The following is a 23,144-nucleotide window of genomic DNA, read 5'->3' on the forward strand; positions in this document are numbered from 1 at the left end:
CAGCATTGAATTTCTGGATTTAGCACCAGCAGGGGACAAAAAAAATGCTGTCTGCCACCAGCTGAATATTGCCCAGAGTAAAATTTACCAATTCTCTGGGCAACGAGGCAAGCCAGTCAAGTACAGCAAGATTCATGAGTTTCTTTTCCCAATGTTGCTGAAACTGAGTATTCAGCAGACATCTAGACAGGTGGTCGTTTACTGCTGAACAAACATCGCTTCTGTCGTGAGGGGAATTTGCCAGACACAACAGCATTTCCCCTCTTGATACTAGTAGCAAAACAATTTGTCCTGTGTTTGTGGAGATTGGTTTTTGCTTCATAATTCAGTTCTTTAGCTGACTAAATGAGTTTCTGTTTTCATAGTAGCATATTTGTTAATCCCTTAAGGAGGACATATCAATATAATATAACTGAGAAAACAACTCAGGTTTCATGGCAGTATAGGCAGTAGGCACAACTCTGATTTTCTGTGGCAAACCAGTGGCCAAACTTCCTCTTGCAAGCTTGGACACAGACCACCAAATTGAAATGATTTTAGACAGAAAAAGATATGGGAGAGAATAATTTAGGTGCTCTCAGATGAAGCCTAGTCCCACATCTTCCTGTAGCATTACAACTGACATTTAAGCAACCACTGATATCGCCACCTTGTGGCAACCAGTTGCCATGCTTATCTATTGACTGTTTTTCTACAATGCAGGCAGGCTCCTGAAAGGCAATTCTACAAAGGATGCTCAGTTAAATTGGGGTGCACATAAATAGCAGAATCAAAAGTAGGCTTGTACTCTATAAGTAGGTATCAACCTAATGGAATCCTGGGTTCTTAATTTTGATAAAATACTGATAAAATGAAATTTATGATAGTAACTAGCCTGTATCACCCAATAACCATCTCGAATTTTAAGATTGATAATGTTACTTATTCTTTGACTTCAACAATGAAAATCTTGGGGATCTTAACTGATCGATTTCTTTCTTTTGATTGCCAGATTTCCAAAGTAGTCTCGAATGTCTTTAATTCATTGTGGAAACATGAAAGATTAAGGCCATTCTTTTCAAGATCAGTCTTTCGCACTTTAGTTCAGTCGTTAGTCTTAACCAAATTTGACTATTGCAATTCAATTTATGCAGGTATTTTGTGGACACTCCTAAGAAAATTACAAACTGCAAAAAACACAGCTGCCCACCTTATATATAGATCGCCACGTTACATTAAATCATCTCCCCTTCTTAAGGATATACATTGGTTACCTCTCAATGAAAGAATTTCATTTAAGCTCTGTGTTCTTGTTCATCAGATTCTATATGGTATCTTACCATCTTATATGACAGATCTCATTAAGAGCCCTGTTTACTAAGGTGCGTTAGCATTTTTAACGTGCCTATAATTAGTGTGCGCGCTAACCGTGTAGTCGCCTATAAAGATATTGTAGGCACTTCCACGGTTAGCACGCGTACATGGTTAACATGCATTAAAGACGCTAATGCGCCTATAACACGGCTTAGTAAACATGGCCCTAAGTTATCACCACGAAATGCCACCTCATCATCGAGAGAATATCTCATATTACATTTCCCAAGTTGTAAAAACATAACCTACAAAACTCTCCATAATGCTAATTTTTCTTACCAAAGTACCAAACTCTGGAACTGACTACCCAAGTATATCAGTTGATTATATGTCATTTAGAAGTTTAATTAAAGACCACTTCTTTAGATCTGTGTTCAGTTAATATGAAAAGAAAACTTTTTTTAAATAGTTGTATTTATTTATTTATTTATTTGTTGCATTTGAACCCCACATTTTCCCACCTATCCACAGGCTCAATGTGGCTTACATAATACCGTCAAAGGCGTTTGCCCAGTCGGTGGATAACAAATACAAAGTTGTATAGTGATCGTATGAGGTAGAAGTGGAGGATCGGAATGGATGAAGATTGCGTGATGTCCTGTTCGATCATAGTCATGTTGTGTTGGTAGGTGAAGAGGGTTACGTGGGGTCGTTGGGGTAGGCCTTTTTGAAGAGGTTGGTTTTTAGTGATTTCCTGAAGTTCAAGTGGTCGTGGATTGTTTTCACAGCTTTTGGGAGCCCATTCCATAGTTGCGCGCTTATGTAGGAGAAGCCGGCTGCGTCAGTTGTTTTGTATTTCAGTCCTTTGCAATTTGGGTGGTGTAGGTTTAGGTAGGATCTTGACGATCTGACGTTGTTTCTTATTGGTAAGTCTATAAGGTCTGTCATGTATCCTGGGACTAATTAATAATAAGTGTCTTGTAATTCTTCTTCTTAATTTGTTATGTAAGTCGCATTGAACCTGAGCTTTCTTGGGAAAATGGGAGGTAGAAATGTTATAATAAATAAATAAATGGCCTGCATGCCAGCACATCCTTTACACAACAGGCTTGTATACTGTAAAATGTGCAAATGCCCATATGCAGTGACGCATCCAGTGATCTGCATCTGCTGTTGCATGGGTGTACATGCATGTGCATGATGTTTGTGTTGATGTCACAGTTGCGGGGACACTACCAAAATGGCTGCAATAGTATGGATCCCTAATTCTGGAGCTGCTAGTCAGGCTCTTCCTGTCGAGGGAACACAAATTGCTTCCTGTGCCTGGCCAGAGGAGGGACCATGCACACATTAGGAGGGCCTGGGAGAGGCTGAGGACCTGTCCTGATTCAACAGGTAAGCAGCATTTCCCAGAGAGGGAAAGGGCAACAGAGGAGAGATGCTGGATGAGAGCATTAGACAGACTATATCAGGGAAACAGATGTTCCTGAAACTGATTCTACTACTACTACTACTACTACTACTATTACTATTTAGCATTTCTATAGCGCTACAAGGCGTACACAGCGCTGCACAAACATAGAGGAAAGACAGTCCCTGCTCAAAGAGCTTACAATCTAATAGACAAAAATAAAGTAAGCAAATCAAATCAATTAATGTGAACGGGAAGGAAGAGAGGAGGGTAGGTGGAGGCGAGTGGTTACGTTACGAGTGAAAAGCAATGTTAAAGAGGTGGGCTTTCAGTCTAGATTTAAAGGTGGCCAAGGATGGGGCAAGACGTAGGGGCTCAGGAAGTTTATTCCAGGCGTAGGGTGCAGCGAGACAGAAGGCGTGAAGTCTGGAGTTGGCAGTAGTGGAGAAGGGAACAGATAAGAAGGATTTATCCATGGAGCGGAGTGCACGGGAAGGGGTGTAGGGAAGGACGAGTGTGGAGAGATACTGGGGAGCAGCAGAGTGAGTACATTTATAGGTTAGTAGAAGAAGTTTGAACAGGATGCGAAAACGGATAGGGAGCCAGTGAAGGGTCTTGAGGAGAGGGGTAGTGTGAGTAAAGCGACCCTGGCGGAAGATGAGACGGGCAGCAGAGTTTTGAACTGACTGGAGAGGGGAGAGGTGACTAAGTGGGAGGCCAGCAAGAAGCAGATTGCAGGATGAGGGTTTTGGTAGAGTGCTCGGAAAGAAAGGGGGTTAGATTGGCAGAAGTGTCACAGACGTATCACCAGTATTAATTAACATGATTTATAATATCTTTAACTGAGAGAAATTACCAATCCAATAACTACATCATTATCCTCCCTCAAAAAAAGTATATTTTAATTAAATTGGTTCATAATCTTTTTGTGGACCGTCAGGAGGTGAGTTTCAGGGAACCAATATTATCACAACTTTAGTCCTTTTCTTCTTTCCAAAAATTATCTATAAGTGTATAATGTATAAGTGTATCTCTCCTCAAGTCACTTCATTGGCTTCCGATCAGTTACCGCATTCAATTCAAGCTTCTGCTACTAACCTACAAATGTACTCAATCTGCAGCCCCTCCTTACCTCTCAACCCTCATCTCCCCTTACGTTCCTACCCGTAACCTCCGCTCTCAAGACAAATCCCTCCTTTCAGTACCCTTCTCCACCACCGCCAACTCCAGGCTCCGCCCTTTCTGCCTAACCTCACCCCACGCGTGGAACAAACTCCCCGAGCCCATACGCCAGGCCCCCTCCCTGCCCATCTTCAAATCTCTGCTTAAAGCCCACCTCCTCAAGGTCGCCTTCGGCACCTAACCTCTACACCTCTACCCAGGAAATCTAGACTGCCCCAACTTGACATTTCGTTCTTTAGATTGTAAGCTCCTTTGAGCAGGGACCGTCCTTTTTGTTTATTTTGTACAGCGCTGCGTAACCCTAGTAGCGCTCTAGAAATGTTAAGTAGTAGTTGTATCTCTTAGCATTAAATCTTCAATGTCCCTTCGACAGTTCATCAGCCTTTGCTCGAATGTGTCTCTCATATTCCTGTCACCACAAACTTCTCGTTTTACACCTTTCCTAAGCCCATTCTGGCTTATCCCTTTTCCCACCAACTGGCTGAGCAAAAGAAGTCCACCGGCCCTGAACCGAATCCTTCTTAAATTGTTCCTATCAGTTTTCTTTGGCTGCAGCCCAAGCATATAACTAGAAGCAGAAATGATAAACTCAGACCTTCATTCAGTAACAATAGCAGATGGTAGGATTTTATTGTCTCCTCACCCTTTTAATTCTACCTTGTTTGCTTCACTGTAGAGTTGCCTACAATTATCACAGATTCTGCTCAAGCTTACCCTATAAATATGCAGTTAAACTGAAATTGGCACCGTCGTACAGAAAAAAAAAATACAGGTTTGTGGCCCATGCTGAGCACAACAGAACTACTGAAAATCATCCGGGTTATTTTATTTATTTTTGTTACATTTGTACCCCGCGCTTTCCCACTCATGGCAGGCTCAATGCGGCAATGGAGGGTTAAGTGACTTGCCCAGAGTCACAAGGAGCTGCCTGTGCCTGAAGTGGGAATTGAACTCAGTTCCTCAGGACCAAAGTCCACCACCCTAACCACTAGGCCACTCCTCCACTGCTGTTGTGCTGATTACCAAGGACCATCCAAACGTCACTGAGGGAAAACTTTCAAAACGGAGGGGCTTATGTTTTGAAAGTGACACTGCTTGAGTGTGGAGACTGCTTTTACATTCTGAAAGGGAAAGACTTTCCTCCCAATATTTAAAACCATTTAACCAGCTAAGAACGGCTCCTAGCCAGTTAAATGGCACTTAATCGGCTATTCGGCAATATTCAGCGGGAGATCTACTACTACTACTACTATTTAACATTTCTAAAGCGCTACTAGGGTTACACAGCGCTGTACAATTTAACATAGAAGGACAGTCCCTGCTCAAAGAGCTTACAATCTAATGGACAAATGTACAGTCAGTCAAGTAGGGGCAGTCAAATTGGGGCAGTCTAGATTTCCTGAAAGGTATGAAGGTTAGGTGCCAAAGGCAACATTGAAGAGGTGGGCTTTGAGCAAGGATTTGAAGATGGGTAGGGAGGGGGCTTGGCGTAGGGGCTCAGGAAGTTGATTCCACGCATAGGGTGAGGCGAGCCAGAATGGGCGGAGCCTGGAGTTGGCGGTGGTGGAGAAGGGTACTGAGAGAAGGGATTTGTCCTGTGAGCGGAGGTTTCGGGCGGGAACGTAAGGGGAGATGAGGGTAGAGAGGTAATGAGGGGCTGCAGACTGAGTGCATTTGTAGGTAAGAAGGAGAAGCTTGAACTGTATGCGGTATCTGAACGGAAACCAGTGAAGCGACCTGAGGAGAGGGGTGATATGAGTATATCGGTTCAGGTGGAATATAAGACGTGCAGCAGAGTTCTGAACGGATTGAAGGGGGGATAGATGGCTAAGTGGGAGGCCAGTGAGGAGTAGGTTGCAGTAGTCAAGGTGAGAGGTAATGAGAGCGTGGATGAGAGTTCGGGTGATGTGCTCAGAGAGGAAACGGCGAATTTTGCTGATGTTAAAGAGGAAGAAGCGACAGGTCTTGGCTGTCTGCTGGATATGCGCAGAGAATGAGAGGGAGGAGTCGAAGATGACTCCAAGGTTGCGGGCAGATGAGACGGGGAGGATGAGGGTGTTCTCAACTGAGATCGAGAGCGGAGGAAGAGAAGTGGGTTTTGGTGGAAAGACGATAAGCTCGGTCTTGGCCATGTTCAGTTTCAGGAGGCGGTTGGACATCCATGCAGCAATGTCGGATAAGATCGTTGGTTATCTCCGACTGAATATTGCCGGTTAGCACTTAGCGGATAACCGGTTATATTACATAATATAACCAGCTATCTGCTGATATTCAGCGCATCGCTGGCTAAGTTTGGCGGCCACCGAAAAAGCAAGCCTATCTTTAGCTGATTTCAACTTAACCAGCCAATGCTGAATATCAACTTGGCCAGTTAATTTGAAACCGGCCAAAAAACCACCCGGAGTTTCAAGGCCAATCACCGGAAACAGCCCAGCATTGAATATCCGGATCAGCGCCGACCGTGGGAGTCAGCCCAGCTAACTTCCACGGCATGAATATGGGGCCATTTGAGGGTAATTTCATAACAGGACGTCAATGTGGAACATCCAAAAAGCACCTATTTTACACCTGCTTTATAAGACAATCAAGTCAAAAATCTCATTCAGGGAGGGATTATGAACAATCATAAATTCATCATCCCAACCTATAAAGTTATTTTATATCAATGGACCATCAAAAATAGGAGTGCTCTGTGCATATATGAATATCATTTCGTAGTGCTAGATTTCATCATTGATCCATTTTATATCCTTTAAGACAGTGATTCTCAACCCAGTCGGTGGGACACATCCAGCCAGTCAGATTTTCAGGGAATTCACAATGAATATACATGAGACAGCGGTGAATGTGTATAGATAAAAATAGAATTTCTAAGCACATCAAGATATGTTGCCTGGGCATTTCAACTCTTAGGTCTTAGGTGTGATGCAAATGTTTAAAAGAGCATCAGTAGAAAAGCTGAGAGACTGATATCATAAGTACATAAGTATTGCCATACTGGGACAGACCAAAGGTCCATCAAGCCCAGTATCCTGTTTCCATCAACGGCCAATCCAGGATACAAGTACCTGGCAAGATCCCAAAACAGTACAATATATTTTACGCTGCTTATTCTAGAAATACCCCCAACTAAATGGTAGAACTAAAGTCAACTGGTCATCAAATTATTATGATAAGGGGGAGTCTCACACAGTCACCGAGGCAAATAGATTCTCATCAATTTGATGTGCCTAATCACCGAGACAATTATAATCATAGACGGCCCCCTGCCATCTGTACCAATTTATATATATATATATATATATATATATATATATATATATATATATATATATATATATTTATGCTTCTAGTGTCCTTTTTATTTCTTTTGTGTCAAACTTTAAATATCAACTTATTCAAAAATATGACCAATGTACTCTTAGCTGCCTTGATTTTCTCTCCTCACATGCTATTCTTGACCCACTACAATCTGGTTTTCGCCCTCTCCACTCAACCGAAACTGCGCTTACTAAAGTCTCCAATGACCTATTACTGGCGAAATCCAGAGGTCTCTATTCCATCCTCATTCTTCTTGATCTTTCCGCTGCTTTTGACACTGTCGATCACAGCATACTTCTCGATACCCTGTCCTCACTTGGATTCCAGGGCTCTGTCCTTTCCTGGTTCTCTTCCTACCTCTCCCTCCGCATCTTCAGTGTTCACTCTGGTGGATCCTCTTCTACTTCTATCCCTCTGCCTGTCGGCGTACCTCAGGGTTCTGTTCTTGGTCCCCTCCTCTTTTCTATCTACACTTCTTCCCTTGGTTCATTAATCTCATCCCATGGCTTTTCTTACCATCTCTATGCTGATGACTCCCAAATCTACCTTTCTACCCCTGATATCTCACCTTGCATCCAAACCAAAGTTTCAGCGTGCTTGTCTGACATTGCTGTCTGGATGTCTCAATGCCACCTGAAATTAAACATGACCAAAACTGAGCTTCTCATTTTCCCCCCCAAATCCACCTCCCTACTCCCCCCATTTTCTATTTCTGTTGATGGCTCTCTCATTCTCCCTGTCTCCTCAGCTCGAAACCTTGGGGTCATCTTTGACTCTTCTCTCTCCTTCTCTGATCATATCCAGCAGATCGCCAAGACCTGTCGTTTCTTTCTTTACAACATCTGTAAAATCCACCCCTTTCTTTCCGAGCACTCTACCAAAACCCTCATCCACACCCTCGTCACCTCTCATTTAGACTACTGCAATCTGCTTCTTGCTGGCCTCCCACTTAGTCACCTCTCCCCTCTCCAATCGGTTCAAAACTCTGCTGCCCGTCTCGTCTTCCGCCAGGGTCGCTTTACTCATACTACCCCTCTCCTCAAGACCCTTCACTGGCTCCCTATCCGTTTTCGCATCCTGTTCAAACTTCTTCTACTAACCTATAAATGTACTCACTCTGCTGCTCCCCAGTATCTCTCCACACTCGTCCTTCCCTACACCCCTTCCCGTGCACTCCGCTCCATGGATAAATCCTTCTTATCTGTTCCCTGCTCCACTACTGCCAACTCCAGACATCGCTCCTTCTGTCTCGCTGCACCCTACGCCTGGAATAAACTTCCTGAGCCCCTACGTCTTGCCCCATCCTTGGCCACCTTTAAATCTAGACCGAAAGCCCACCTCTTTAACATTGCTTTTGACTCGTAACCACTTGTAACCTCTCGCCTCCACCTACCCTCCTCTCCTCCTTCCTGTACAGATTAATTGATTTGATTTGCTTACTTTATTTCTTGTCTATTAGATTGTAAGCTCTTTGAGCAGGGACTGTCTTTCTTCTATGTTTGTGCAGCGCTGCGTACGCCTTGTAGCGCCATAGAAATGCTAAATAGTAGTAGTAGTAGTAGGAGGAGGAGGAGGAGGAGTTTTCTCATTTACTGCAGTGGAGATAACAAACACTTATCTGTGTGCATGTCCTCAAACAATACCAGGAATCCTTACTATCCCAACAGGTGCCTGTTTCGCTCTTATGCTTTGTCAAGGGACAGTCGGTCTCATCTCCTACTGCTGCTGATCATTTTACAAATGCCTGCAACATATTATTAAACCGTTGGATAACACTGCCTGAAAAGTGAAGGAGAAGACTGAAGGGAAATTTTCTGGACCTGGTATTTCCATCAATAAAAGGTGTCAGATTTAAGACAGCACACTCAACAACTTTATCCTATCTATCGACAAAATGTTGGAACAACTTACCAGCGACTATTAGATCGATATCCGAGTACGGAATGAGGAACAATGAGTACAGCACCCAATGTCATTTTTTCCTGGAAATACTTCCAGCCTAAAATGTCATTTTCTATTGAATTCTCTCACGCCTAAAATGTAACAATGTACTTGATCTCTTGATGTAAGTCATGCTGAACTCGGTCTGGAAATGCTTGCGACTAATAAGAAATAAAGGGGCCCTTTTAACAAGCCACGTAGGCGCCTATTTGCGCCCAAAGCGAGCCAAATTGGAGTTACTGCCCGGTTACCGCGTGGCCCTTGTGGTAATTTCAATTTTGGCACGCATCCTCTACACGCGTCTGAAAAATATTTTTTTATTTTCTGACGCGCGGCAGCTACGCGCGTAGGCCATTACCGCCCGGTTACCGCCTGAGACGTTACCGCTAGGTCAATGGCTTGCGGTAAGGTCTCAGACCCGAAATGGATGCGTGCCAATTTTCATTTTGCGCAAATCCATTTTCGGCAAAAAAAAATGGCATTTTTTGTAGGTGCACTAAAAAATAATTCCACGCATGCCCAAAACACGCCTCTACACTACCGCAGCCCATTTTTCAACGCACCTTAGTAAAAGGACCCCTCAGTAAAGTAAAATAAAATTCAGCTGGCCTTCCCTAGCATCTGCCTACCGGCTTACGTTCAAAAACCTTTTCATTTGTTGCTGAATGCCGGGCACTTAACGATTTGAACACCCATCAGAGGTTCTCAGTGCATTTCATTCCCAAGAGAGATTATCTGAACAGGTTTGCCACTATTAATGCTAATTACTTCAAGTGAATATGCAATGTCTCCATCTACAAAATGGACTTTTATTTTGTGTATTAATGGCTCAAACACAGCCTTCTCCATATGCCATGTGATGGGGTATTTAATACAACTTTCTTCCTGCTGAGTGTAAACTTTGCTACACACACTGCACAGCTCTGTTTTCAATCTAACCTTATAACACAGCGCAGTGCTAAACCTCTGCTTTTTAAATCCCCTATGGCTTGTTTGCTTGCTTGAATTATTCACATTAACTCTGGACCCTGCTGTACTAATTGCAGGCACTGTGCATTCTCCTGTGTTAGGGAGGCTTTATCTGCTTTTTTTTCAACAATGTGGAAACTTTGGCACTGTAATCTAGGCTAGCGGGGGGGCTTCTGTCAATAGCGGCCCCCTGCCCAAAATAGCTTCCAGCTTTTTACTCAGCTGGCAAAGCACATCTTTATATAAAAACACACTCTTCAAACAGTTCACAGCCATTCTTTCCACTGAATACACTTTATTTCGCATCTGCTTGTTGGCATGGCTGCTAATTCATGAATATATGCATGATTACCTATGAATTAATAAGAAGATAGTAAAATAAAGCCAAGCCATGCTGAGTCAGTCCAAAGCTCCATCGAGCGCAGCATCTTATCTCCGACTGTGGCCGGTCCGGGACACGAGTGGTCGGCAGATCCCAAATATGTAGATTAACGCCCCGGGATACATGACAGACCTCATAGACCTATGTGACAGGAGCAGAGAAAGCAATGTAAACAATGATCTTAGCAATTCACTTCTAAGCGACACAGTAGAAGGTGAGACTAAGCAAAAAAAACCATGCAGAAGATGAAACTGCCACTGAAATGTAGCTGGAAAGTGATGACCACAAATGCTTGCTTAGAGTGGAGGAGTGGCCTAGTGGTTAGGGTGGTGGACTTTGGTCCTGAGGAACTGAGTTCGATTCCCGGCACAGGCAGCTCCTTGTGACTCTGGGCAAGTCACTTAACCCTCCACTGCCTGCCGCATTGAGCCTGCCATGAGTGGGAAAGTGCGGGGTACAAATGTAACAAAAATAACAAAAAGTTCATGATTTGCAAGCCCTGATGTTAGAGGCAAATTTAAATATCGTAGTGATTCCCATGAATGGGTCACAAACATACCAGGCTATAATCTATTTAGGATGTATAGAAATGGTCAAAAAGGTGACGTAGCTCAGTATGTGAGAAATGATAGCGACTGAAATGCAGGGGGCCTGGGGAAAGACCGCACCTTGCGTATTGTGTTCAATTCTGGTCCCCGCATCTCAAGAAAGATATAGTAGAACTGGAAAAGGTGCAGCGAAGGGCAACAAAAATGATAGCGGGGATGGGACAACTTCCCTATGAAGAAAGACTAAGGAGGCTAGGGCTTTTCAGCTTGGAGAAGAGACGGCTGAGGGGAGACATGATAGAGGTATATAAAATAATGTGTGGAGTGGAACAGGTGGATGTGAAGCCTCTGTTCACGCTTTCCAAAAATACTAGGACTAGGGGGCATGCGATGAAACTACAGTGTAGTAAATTTAAACCAAAAAGGAGAAACCTTTTCTTCACCCAACGCGTAATTAAACTCTGGAATTCGTTGCCGGAGAACATGGTGAAGGCGGTTAGCTTGACAGAGTTTAAAAAGGGGTTGGACGGTTTCCTAAAAGACAAGTCCATAAACCGCTACTAAATGGACTTGGGAAAAATCCACAATTTCGGGAATAACTTGTATAAAATGTTTGTACGTTTGGGTAGCTTGCCAGGTGCCCTTGACCTGGATTAGCCGCTGTCGGGGACAGGATTCTGGGCTCGATGGACCTTTGGTCTTTTCCCCAGTATGGCATTACCTATGTACTTATGTAATATGGATCTCCTTGAAAAGAGAAGTTGAAACCTCTATCCCTATGAGTGTCATCTACAGACCTCTGATACAATCAGAGCAACTAGATAAAAGATCTGGTTACATATATCCAAAAACTGGGAAAGAAAGGGGAGGTGCTGTTGCTGGGAGATTTCAACCTGCTGGATGCGGATTGGAAAGGTCCACCTGCAGAATGGGAAAGAAGTAGAGAGATTGTGGATGCCTTTCGAAGTGCTCTACTTAGACAAATGATGATGGAACTCACAAGGGAAGGGGTAATGCTGGACCTGGTGTTCACAAATGGGGAAAGTATTTCTAATGTCTGAGTGGGTGCCCACCCGGGCAGTAGTGATCATCAAACAGTTTGGTTTAACAGCTAAAGCGGAGAGAGGTGACTCGAATCTCAAAGTCCTGGATTTCAAGTATGCTGACTTTAGTAAACTGGGGGAGTACCTGAAGAAAGATCTGATGGAATGGAAGGACATGCAAGAAATGGAAAGGCATTGATCCAGGCTGAAATGAGCAATAAAATGGCTACTGACCTTTACCTGAGGTGAGTAAATAAAAGCAAGAGAAAAAGGAAACCAATAAGGTTCTCCAAACAAGTGGTTGAGAAAGTACAGGCAAAAGAGTTGGCGTTCATGAAATGCAGAAAATCTCAAGAAGAGGAACACGAAGAGGAATACCGGATGAAACTGAAAGAAGTCAAGAGAGAGACACATTTGACGAAAGCACAAGGAGAAGAACAAATGGCTAGAGATCTAATGAGAGGAGATGAGAATTTTTTTCAGGTATATTAGTGAAAAGAGGAAAGCTAAAAATGGAATTGTGAGACTGAAAGATGTTGTGGACTGTTATGCGGAGAGTGATAAGGAAAAAGCGAACGTACTAAACAAATACTTCTGTTCTGTAGTCAAACCGGGGGCCCCAGAGCCAATTTGGGGGGGGCCCAGGCCCCCTGTAGCTACGCCACTGGTATCTAGCACATTTTACCCCAGGCACTATAATCAGTGCCCCTACATTGATCCTCATCAATTCAAGCAGATTTTTAAAAAACCCTGTATTAGGAGTTAGACCTGCCTTTCTGCAAGTATCGGCGATTTAAAATCCCCCAGAAGTATCAGAGGTCATTAAAAGAAGGTTTATTTCAAACGCAAGTTGTTCTGAAATTTTAGCTTGAGATGTGCAAAAGTCAGATACAGCATGAGCCAGGTGATTAAGTGAGTGCAGATAAAGCCACACTTATCAGCACTTTCATGTTCCTGTCATCCTGTAGTTTAAGTACAAAAAGGCGATTGGAAGCAGTGATGTCCTTGCCTGGCTGCATCCCTCCCCCTCCTCCCTCACTTTCTGACGCCCTTGAAGTGGCTCTAAAGACACAGCATTCTCTCGTTCTGTGAGCTCTCTTTGGTCTGAACAATTTTATTATTCCAGTTTCAGCAAAACTACAGTAACGTATGGCAAAATCACAAAGAGTTTACTGCTTTGATCAGGGGATTACTGCATATTTTTGAATTACTGTCATTTAAAGGGGTTCACTTTTCTGCATAGATGTAGTTGTACGTTTCATCGGACACTAAACTGTCTGTGTCATTAAAGGAGTCACTTTCTCCAGACTGGTCGGCGCTGGCTATTCTCGCCAGGCGGGCCTGCAGCCTCTCTTGCTCCCGTTTCAGCTCGACGTAACAGCAGGAGAAAGTGTGAAATATCGACGTCGCAGGGAAGGCCATGATGAGAATTCCGCTGAGAATACTGCTTAGCGCCACCACCTGGCCTGGAATACTCCTTGGCACCATGTCGCCATAGCCTACGGTAGTCATGGAGATAATAGCCCACCAATAGGAGGCAGGGACGCTAGTGAACTCCTGGCATCTGCCCATCTCGTTTTCAGCCAGATGGACCAAGGGCGCAAAAAGAGTGACAGCCACGCACAGGAACAGCAACAGCAGGCCAAACTCTCTGGTGCACCTGCGCACCGTGAGACCCAGGGTTTGCAAGCCAAGGGAGTGCCGGGCAAGGCGCATGACATAGAGAATTCGCAAGGCACGCAGGACCCGAAGAACCAAGCCAACTTTCTCCAAATAGGAGCTGCTCCCTGGCTTCTCCGTTTCTTTCTGTTCATCGATCACCACGAGCGAAACGTAGTAGGGAAGAATGGCCAAGGCATCGATGATGTTCAGCGGGCTCTTGAAGAACTGGCATTTGCTCTTTGTCTGCACAAAGCGCAGGCAGAACTCCAGCGAAAACCAGGCGACGCAGACAGTCTCGATGATGAAAATGTTGTAGCACTTCTGAGAGCATTCGCCCTGTTGGTTAAAAAGAAAAAAAAAACAGAAGTTGTTACTAATAGAGATCTTAAACAAACGCAAAAGCAACATTGACTTAACAGCACTTTTACCAAGCTGCAATAAATACTAACATGTGCTTACTGCCACTTAAAATGGCATCTATTTTATTTATTTATTTGTTACATTTGTATCCCACATTTTCCCACCTATTTGCAGGCTCAATGTGGCTTACATAGTACCGTAACAGCGTTCGCCAGTTCCGGTATGAACAAATACAAGGTGTTATTGTGGTAGAATAAGGTTCATGTATGGTAGATACATTGGGGGAACTTAGAGAGGAAGAAGGAGAGTTGGGTTATGTCCATTACGGGTCTTTGGTTTTGTTATGTTGAAGCTTGAAGGGAGGAATAACCATTATCAAGTAAATCTTGAGGTGCTAAAGTTCTTGGATCAATAGTTCAAGAGAAAGCTAGGTAGCTCTTTTCTGATTCCCTGCATAATTGGACAAAAGGCCGTCCATCAGTCTTTGAGTACAGGAAAATGGATGAAGAAGAGCAAATTATCTCATCACCTTTGCAAATACACCTGATGATGGTGCTGCGTGTGAGTTAATTCAGGTGAGGAAGGGAAACCAGCCGGTTACAGAATGCACTGCTGGGGCTCAGGGGCAGCCATTTTGAAAGATGGCTGCACTGGAAGGCAGGAGTGATTGGGAACTGCTTCTGTGTTTAGAGTGGAGGAGGGTCAAGAAGTTCAGGCACGGTCGGGGTGGGGGGGGGGGGTTCTGAGGGGGTCAGGGAGTGTTTGGGTAGTCAGAGGAGCCAGAGAAATAATAATAATTCTTATACCCTCTTTACTATTCTCTTAAATCTTTCTTCTCCCTTTACTTAACCTGCTCTCATCAATAAATGTATATGATATCCTGAAATGACAATGCCATAACAGAACTATGTAAGCCACATTGAGCCTGCAAATAGGTGGGAAAATGTGGGATACAAATGCAATAAATAAATAAATAAATATTCTGCAACTATCATATACACAGCTTCCATGTGGTTTAAAAAAGTTTAACTAGTAATTTACTAGGAATTATAGTAATTACAATTTCATCTCTGCAAGAATCAATCTTATAGTTACATATATCATACATTCATAAGTCTATTCCATTATTCAATTCTCATCTTTGCTCTAACAGACATTTTCTGAATAGATAAGTTTTCAGCGGTTTTGTAAATGATATGGAATCATTTAAACTTCTTATATGTGACCATTCCATTCCTTTGCCGCCTGGTGTGCAAATGTCAAAACAAACAAACAAACAATCTCTTATATCTAACACCCTTTGGAGAGGGGAAGTGAGGACAGAAATGATTCCTAAGCCATGAGAAAAGAGGTGATAGTACCCTTGTATAAGCCTCTGGTGAGGGCCCATTTAGAGTACTATGCGCAATTCTGGAAACCGTACCTACGGAAAGATATAAACAGGATGGAGTCGGTCCAAAGGGTGGCTACACAATTATCAAGCAGTCTCTGTGATAAAACATATAAGGCCAGGCTTATAAACCTCAACATGTATACACTGGAAGAGTGACGGGAGAGAGGGGATATGATAGAGACATTTAAATACCTCGGTGGCATTAATGTACAGGAGGTGGGCCTCTTTCAAATGAAGAAAGACTCTGGAATGAGAGGGCATAGGATGAAGTTAAGAGGTTATAGGCTCAGGAGTAATCTAAGGAAATGTTTTTCCATGGAAAGGATGGTGGAATCGCCTTCCAGTGGAGGTGATGGAGACGAGGACTGTGTCTGAATTTAAGAAAGCAGGGGACAGGCATGTGGGATCTCTTAGGAAAAGGAGGAGTTAGTGGTTACTGAGGATGGGCAGACTGGATGGGCCATTTGGCTCTTATGTACCATCATGTTTCTATGTTCCATAGGTGCCAACTTTTCAAAATTATTGGGGGTGCTAAGCCCAATGAAAATAACCCCTCCCTGGACACATACAAGGAATTTTCTCAATATTGGGGGTGCTCAAGCACCCACAGCACCCACAGAGTCGGCTCCAATGCTATATTCTATGTAACTATGATCATCTAAAGAAGTCTCCAATACATGAGACATACAGTACTAGATTCAGTAAATGGTGCCCGTGTTTAGGTGCTGAATGTGCCAGTGGCATAGCCAGAAGGCAATTTTTGGGTGGACCGACAGGTTGGGTAGGTGGGCACTAGAGTTGCCAACTTTTTGAAAGAGAAAATACAGCAACCTGATGAACTCATGCTATGTCCCTACCAGTGGCGTAGCTACGTGGGGACTGAGGGGGCCGGGGCCCCCACAGATTCACCCCAGGACCCCCCTCCCGGCGAACCCGCCCCCGCCGCCGCCTAACTTTACTTTTGCTGGTGGGGGATCCCACTCCCCGCCAGCCGACATCTTCTCAGTCCTTCCTGCTCTTCAATTTGTTTGCTGACGTCCTGCACGTAATTGTACGTGCAGGACGTCAGACTCAGAGAACAGTTCTGTTCTCTGAGTCTGACGTCCTGCACGTACAACGTGCAGGACGTCAGCAAACAAATTGAAGAGCAGGAAGTGACTGAGAAGAAGATGTCGGCTGGCGGGGAGTGGGATCCCCCGCCAGCAAAAGTAAAGGTAGGCTGCAGCGGCGGCGGGTTCGCGGCGGGAGGGGGGTGGCAATGTCGGCGGTGGGGGGGGGGGCAGCGCCGGGGGGAGGGCTAAAATGTGCCCCCTCCCCCCAGGCTCTGGACCCCTCTCCCACGGAAGGCTGGCTACGCCCCTGGTCCCTACCCCACGCCATGCTCGACTTCTACAGGGCACATTGAGGCATCCTGTGATATTTTTGATATGTGCGCATGCTACTGGTGTGCTAAAAGATACAATTTATTTTTTTGGAAGAGAAAATAGAGAGAGATGCTGGACCACTGGGGAGGGGGGGTGGAGGGGAAGACAGAAATGCTGCACCAGGAGGGGGGGAGGAGAGAGAGAGAGAGGAGTTCCAAAATTGAGAACTCCCGACATCGAGGATAACAAGCTATTGCTCTAGAGTTGGTGCTGGGACTTGGGGCTGACAAGGGGGCTGGGGGTGGGAGAAGGCGTTTGATGTTGGTAGGTGGTGGGGTCAGAAGCGGAGCCAGATTTTGATGTCAGGGGGAACAGACCTATTGTAGAATAGGCTTCAGTGTGAAGCCGAAGGGCTGATAGTTGCCATTTTATTCAAACTCTGTTTGGGTTAGTGGCCGCTCCCCACCTAGCTGTGATTCTGGGTGGGGTGGCAGGTGGTGAGACTAGGGCTGGGAGAAGGGGGCTTGGAGCTAAGCCAGGGGATGGGGATGGGAGAAAGGGCAGATGTTAAGGGGTGGGTGCAGTGGCATAGGAAGGGGGGGCGGTGGGGCGGTCCGCCCCGGGTGCACGCCGCCGGGGGGGGGGGGGGGTGTTGGCTCCGCTGGTTCCCTGCTCTCTCTTCCTGTTCCGGGGCAGAGAGAGCAGGGAACCAGCGGAGCCGACGCAGCTCCCAGCAACGACGTGCACTCGGGGCGGAGTGCCAGTGGTAAGAATGCGCTCCGAGTGGGGGTGCGCACGCCGAGGGGGGGTGTGCGCCATGCTGCACCTTGGGGGGGGGGTGCACAGTGGTGACCCGCCCCGGGTGTCAGCTGCCCTCACTACGCCACTGGGTGGGTGTAGAAGAAGGGTTCTAGTGCTGGGCCTGCAAGAAGGGGGCCGAGACTGAGGCAGGACTGACAGGAAGGCAGGTGAGAAAAGGGAGCTGGAGCTAGGTCTAATGCTGGGGCTGGGAGGGGGGCTAGGAGCTGATACAGAAATTGGAGTGGGCAATGGGAGAAGGCAGAGTGTGAGAAGGGGCTCATGAGGAAGATACTGGATTGGACTGGAGGGAAGGGGTCAGAACGGAAGGTAAGAGGGAAGGAAGGGTGAGGGGACCAGAATGGAGGAAGACAGGTTAAGAAGGGAAAAGTGTGGAAGGGGAAAGAGAGGGGGGCAATGGGTGAGGGAGAAGGAGAAAAAGGGTTGAAAGGCACTGGAAAGGGACAGATCAGGGAAGGGAATGATGAAACCGAGTAGCAGGGAAGAGAAAGAAGAAGAGGGCTGGATACCAGGAGGGGGTGAATGACAGGAGCTGAGGACGGTGAGAGGAAGATAAATGAGGACTGGGGAAAGGTAAGAGTGGAAGGTAGAAAGGTCATTAGGTAAGTGAGATGTGAAAAGAGGGAAACAGTTCTAGAAGGGAAGAACGAGGGGTAAATTCTAGCTGCTGAATGGAGTTGCACAGAAGAGAGCAACAGAGAAAAAAGATTAAGGGGAAAAATCAGGAGGAGAAAAAAAGAAGAAATAAACATGAGATCCTCTAACTTAGATGAAGATGACAGAAGAGAAGTTGAACATGGAGGGTGGGACTAGGCTAATTAATAAAATACAATGCCCAGACAAAGGTAGAATACATTTTGGGGTCAATAGTCAGCTGTCAACAGAGCAGGGACCCGGCCGAGTGGAGGAGTGGCCTAGTGGTTAGGGTGGTGGACTTTGGTCCTGAGGAACTGAGTTGGATTCCCGGCACAGGTAGCTCCTTGTGACTCTGGGCAAGTCACTTAACCCTCCATTGCCCCATAAAAGCCGCATTGAGCCTGCCATGAGTGGGAAAGCGCAGGGTACAAATGTAACAAAAATAAAATAGATACTATTGGAGATTCTACATGGAATGTTGCTACTAATGGAGATTCTACATGGAATGCTGCTATTCCACTAGCAACATTCCATGTAGAAGGCTGCGCAGGCTTCTGTTTCTGTGAGTCTGACGTCCTGCACGTACGTGCAGGACGTCAGACTCACAGAAGCAGAAGCCTGCGTGGCCACATTGGTGATCTGCAAGGGCCGACTTCTATATGGAATGTTGCTAGTGGACTTTGGTCCTGGGGAACTGAGGAACTGAGTTTGATTCCCACTTCAGGCACAGGCGGCTCCTTGTGACTCTGGGCAAGTCACTTAACCCTCCATTGCCCCATGTAAGCCACATTGAGCCTGCCATGAGTGGGAAAGCGCAGGGTACAAATGTAACAAAAATAAAGTAGATACTATTGCAGATTCTACATGGAATGTTGCTACTATTTGAGATTCTACATGGAATGCTGCTATTCCACTAGCAACATTCCATGTAGAAGGCTGCGCAGGCTTCTGTTTCTGTGAGTCTGACGTCCTGCACGTACGTGCAGGACGTCAGACTCACAGAAGCAGAAGCCTGCGCGGCCACATTGCTGATCTGCAAGGGCTGACTTCTACATGGAATGTTGCTAGTGGAATAGCAGCATTCCATGTAGAATCTCAAATAGTAGCAACAGTGGAGGAGTGGCCTAGTGGTTATGGACTTTGGTCCTGAGGAACTGAGTTTGATTCCCACTTCAGGCACAGGCAGCTCCTTGTGACTCTGGGCAAGTCACTTAACCCTCCATTGCCCCGTGTAAGACGCACTGAGCCTCCCATGAGTGGGAAAGCGCAGGGTACAAATGTAACAGAAATAAAATAGATACTATTGGAGATTCTACATGGAATGTTGCTATTCCACTAGCAACATTCCAACATTCCATGTAGAAGGCTGCGCAGGCTTCTGTTTCTGTGAGTCTGACGTCCTGCACGTACGTGCAGGACGTCAGACTCACAGAAGCAGAAGCCTGCGTGGCCACATTGGTGATCTGCAAGGGCCGACTTCTACATGGAATGTTGCTAGTGGACTTTGGTCCTGGGGAACTGAGGAACTGAGTTTGATTCCCACTTCAGGCACAGGCGGCTCCTTGTGACTCTGGGCAAGTCACTTAACCCTCCATTGCCCCATATAAGCCGCATTGAGCCTGCCATGAGTAGGAAAGCGCGGGGTACAAATGTAACAAAAAAAAAAAACAGCTGCACGACTGCTCCATGCACCCCATTGCTGCCTGCACCCGGGGCGGACCACCCCCACCGCCCCACCCTTGGTACGCTACAGTATGGCCCCATCCCAGGTGGGTTCCATTATCAATTACTGGAATATTTTCCCCTGTGGAGAATCCATGATCTCTCTTCTTCTAAAAGACCCCAATCAACATCTGGAATATTAAAATCACCTCTTAGTAGTACTTCCCTTTCACAGCTATATTTTTAATGTCTTCAATTAAATAAGACAATTCTGGTCGCCGCATCTCAAGAAAGATATAGTGGAACTGGAAAAGGTGCAGCGAAGGGCGACTAAAATGATAGCGGGGATGGGACGACTTCCCTATGAAGAAAGACTAAGGAGGCTAGGGCTATTCAGCTTGGAGAAGAGACGGCTGAGGGGAGACATGATAGAGGTATATAAAATAATGAGTGGAGTGGAACAGGTGGATGTGAAGTGTCTGTTCACGCTTCCCAAAAATACTAGGACTAGGGGGCATGCGATGAAACTACAGTGTAGTACATTTAAAACAAATCGGAGAAATGTTTTCTTCACCTAATGCGTAATTAAACTCTGGAATTCGTTGCCGGAGAACGTGGTGAAGGGGGTTAGCTTGGCAGAGTTTAAAAAGGGGTTAGACGGTTTCCTAAAGGACAAGTCCATAAACTGCTACTAAATGGACTTGGGAAAAATCCACAATTACAGGAATAACATGTATAGAATGTTTGTACGTTTGGGAAGCTTGCCAGGTGCCCTTGGCCTGGATTGGCCGCTGTCGTGGATAGGATGCTGGGCTCGATGGACCCTTGGTTTTTTCCCAGTGTGGCATTACTTATGTACTTATGTACATAAGCATCGCCACAGACCAAAGGTCCATCTAGCCCAGCACCCTGTCTCCAACAGTGGCCAGTCCAGGTCACAATCACCTGACAGATCCACGGAGCAAAGCATTTTGTACTGTTTGTCCCAGGAATAGTGCATTTTTCCCTACATTCCTTTATAACATTCTATGGCCTTTTCCTTCAGGAAGCCGTCCAAACCTTTCGTAAACTCTGCTAAATCTCGGTCCATATTCAGCGGTATTTAGCCAGTTAAGTGTCGCTGAATATTAGCCCTGACGAAGTGATTTAACCTGCCAGCATCTGGCTAAATCACTTTGAATATCGGGCCCTTTATGTTCAACTAAGTAACTGGAATATGCCATCTTGAAATGTGAAGCCCTGATAGCTTTATATTTTATACAGCGCAAAAGAAAATATATTTCTATTTCTCCAGTGTTGCATTGCATTCAGACTTCTCGGAGTTCCTATTTCTAGTTTGTGCTTGCTTGCTGTTCTGTATTTGAGGCTCTGTCTGTATTCTGCAGGAGTGATAAATGTGAGTGCTAGGATTTAATTCCAGTGTACTGATCTGTAGCCGTCTGGTTTGTTCTGTTTTTCCATTATTGGTATTCTAGGGTGCTGCTTTTCAAAGGTAGGGTTATTACTAATTGAATCCTAGACATTAGTGGAGGAGTACCCTAGTGGTTAGTGCAGCGGACTTTGATCCTGGGGAGCTGGGTTTGAGTCCCACTGTAGCTCCTTGTGACTCTGGGCAAGTCACTTAACCCTCCATTGCCCCAGGTACAAAATAAGTACCTGTATATACTATGTAAACCGCTTTGAATGTAGTTACAAAATACCACAGAAAGGCGGTATCAGGGCCAAGGGGGGGCTGGGGGGGCAAAATTCCCCGGGCCCAGGCCTCCAAGGGGGGCCCGGCGCTGCAGTTCCCAGTCTTACCTGCCTGCCTCCTCGGCTCCGGGCCCCCTGCATTCGAAGCGGCAGTCACAGATCGCTTCCCTTTGGGCCTTCCCTCCCTGTGTCCCGCCCTCGCGGAAACTGGAAGTCACATCAGACGAGGGTGGGGCACAGGGAGGGAAGGTCAGAAGAGAGGCAATCTGCGACTGCTGCTTTGAATGCAGGGGGCCCGGAACCGTGGAGGCAGGCAGGTGAGACCGGGGACTGCAGCGGCAGGGATGCGACGGGGGGCGGCAGCGACGGGGGGAGCAACAAGGAGCGGCAGCGGCAGAGGGAGCGAAGGGGGCGGCAGCGACGGGGGGGCAGAGGCAGGGCAGCCTTGCCCCAGGCCCGGCCTAGTCTCTCGGCGGCCCTGGGTGGTATATCAAGTCCCATTTCCCTTCCCTTCTATATAGGTCTGGAAGGATGTTTTTGGGGGGTTTGACTACTGGAGCTCTAATGGGTACTCCTCCCCCTCCCCCCAACCCGGTCTCCTCCAACTTGGGAGAGATGGTGTCATGAGGCCCATTTTAATTTTTCCCCATTCAATCCTAGCTACACCACCGATGCAGCAGGGAGCTGTTTTTTTTATAGAAATCAATTGTGAAATGAGAAATACATCTCCCAGCATGCAGTGGGGCAAACCCAGGACTGGATCGGCCTAAGTCACAGAGCTTGAATCGGTTTATCATCCTCTGTATTTAATATATTGTGCAGCAGCTGTGCCGAGAACCAGACAGCAGCAGCAGACATCTGACTCTACCAGAACGTTCTGTTTAACTTCTAATAAAGAGATTGAGAAAGAAAGCAAATGTTAAAAAAAAAGAAAAAAAAAAGAGAAGAAAGCTAGAAGAAAATTATTTTTGGAATTAAGTCTTCACCCTATGGACATTCATTTTTAAGCCTTCATGCATATTCATGCAGACCATTGTTTTTTTTACAGATTTGACCAAGCTAAGCTCACCTTGACAGTCAGGGTACCAACATCTCCTTACAGGATTGCACATCTGCTAAGACATTAGACACGGAATACCTATCCACTTCCAACCTATTTCTGAGAGCTCGTAGTTAGCTGGTCACAGGACCCGCCATGGTGCTTGTAACCAGTGGCGTAGCTAGGTAGGGCGCAGGGGGAGCGCTCGCTCCCCCAAGCAGATTTTTAGAAGAGATGGCACCTAAGCGCCAAATGCCTGCAGTGCCAATGGCTTTCTCTGCTTACTCTAGAATAGAGATTCCAGGACCTATCCTGGTGGGCTCCCAGCCATTCGGGTTTTCAAGTTATCAGCAATGAATACATGCATGCACTGCCTCCATCACATGCAAATTTCTCACTTGCATATTCATTGTGGATATCCTGAAAA

General features: G+C 45.8%; 1 protein-coding gene across 1 annotated transcript in view; it reads right to left on the bottom strand.

The window, feature by feature from the left end:
• Positions 1-12,872: 12,872 nt before the first annotated feature.
• Positions 12,873-23,144, bottom strand: part of KCNG4 (potassium voltage-gated channel modifier subfamily G member 4) — a 50,957-nt gene continuing 40,685 nt past the window's right edge. The window contains exon 2 of the mRNA XM_030202686.1: positions 12,873-14,088. Coding sequence (XP_030058546.1) covers positions 13,318-14,088 — 771 coding nt within the window. The 3' untranslated portion in view covers positions 12,873-13,317. The remainder of the gene's footprint in view (positions 14,089-23,144) is intronic.

Source organism: Microcaecilia unicolor, chromosome 5 (genome assembly GCF_901765095.1).
Source record: "Microcaecilia unicolor chromosome 5, aMicUni1.1, whole genome shotgun sequence".
In the NCBI taxonomy this organism is placed as follows: Eukaryota; Metazoa; Chordata; class Amphibia; order Gymnophiona; family Siphonopidae; genus Microcaecilia; species Microcaecilia unicolor.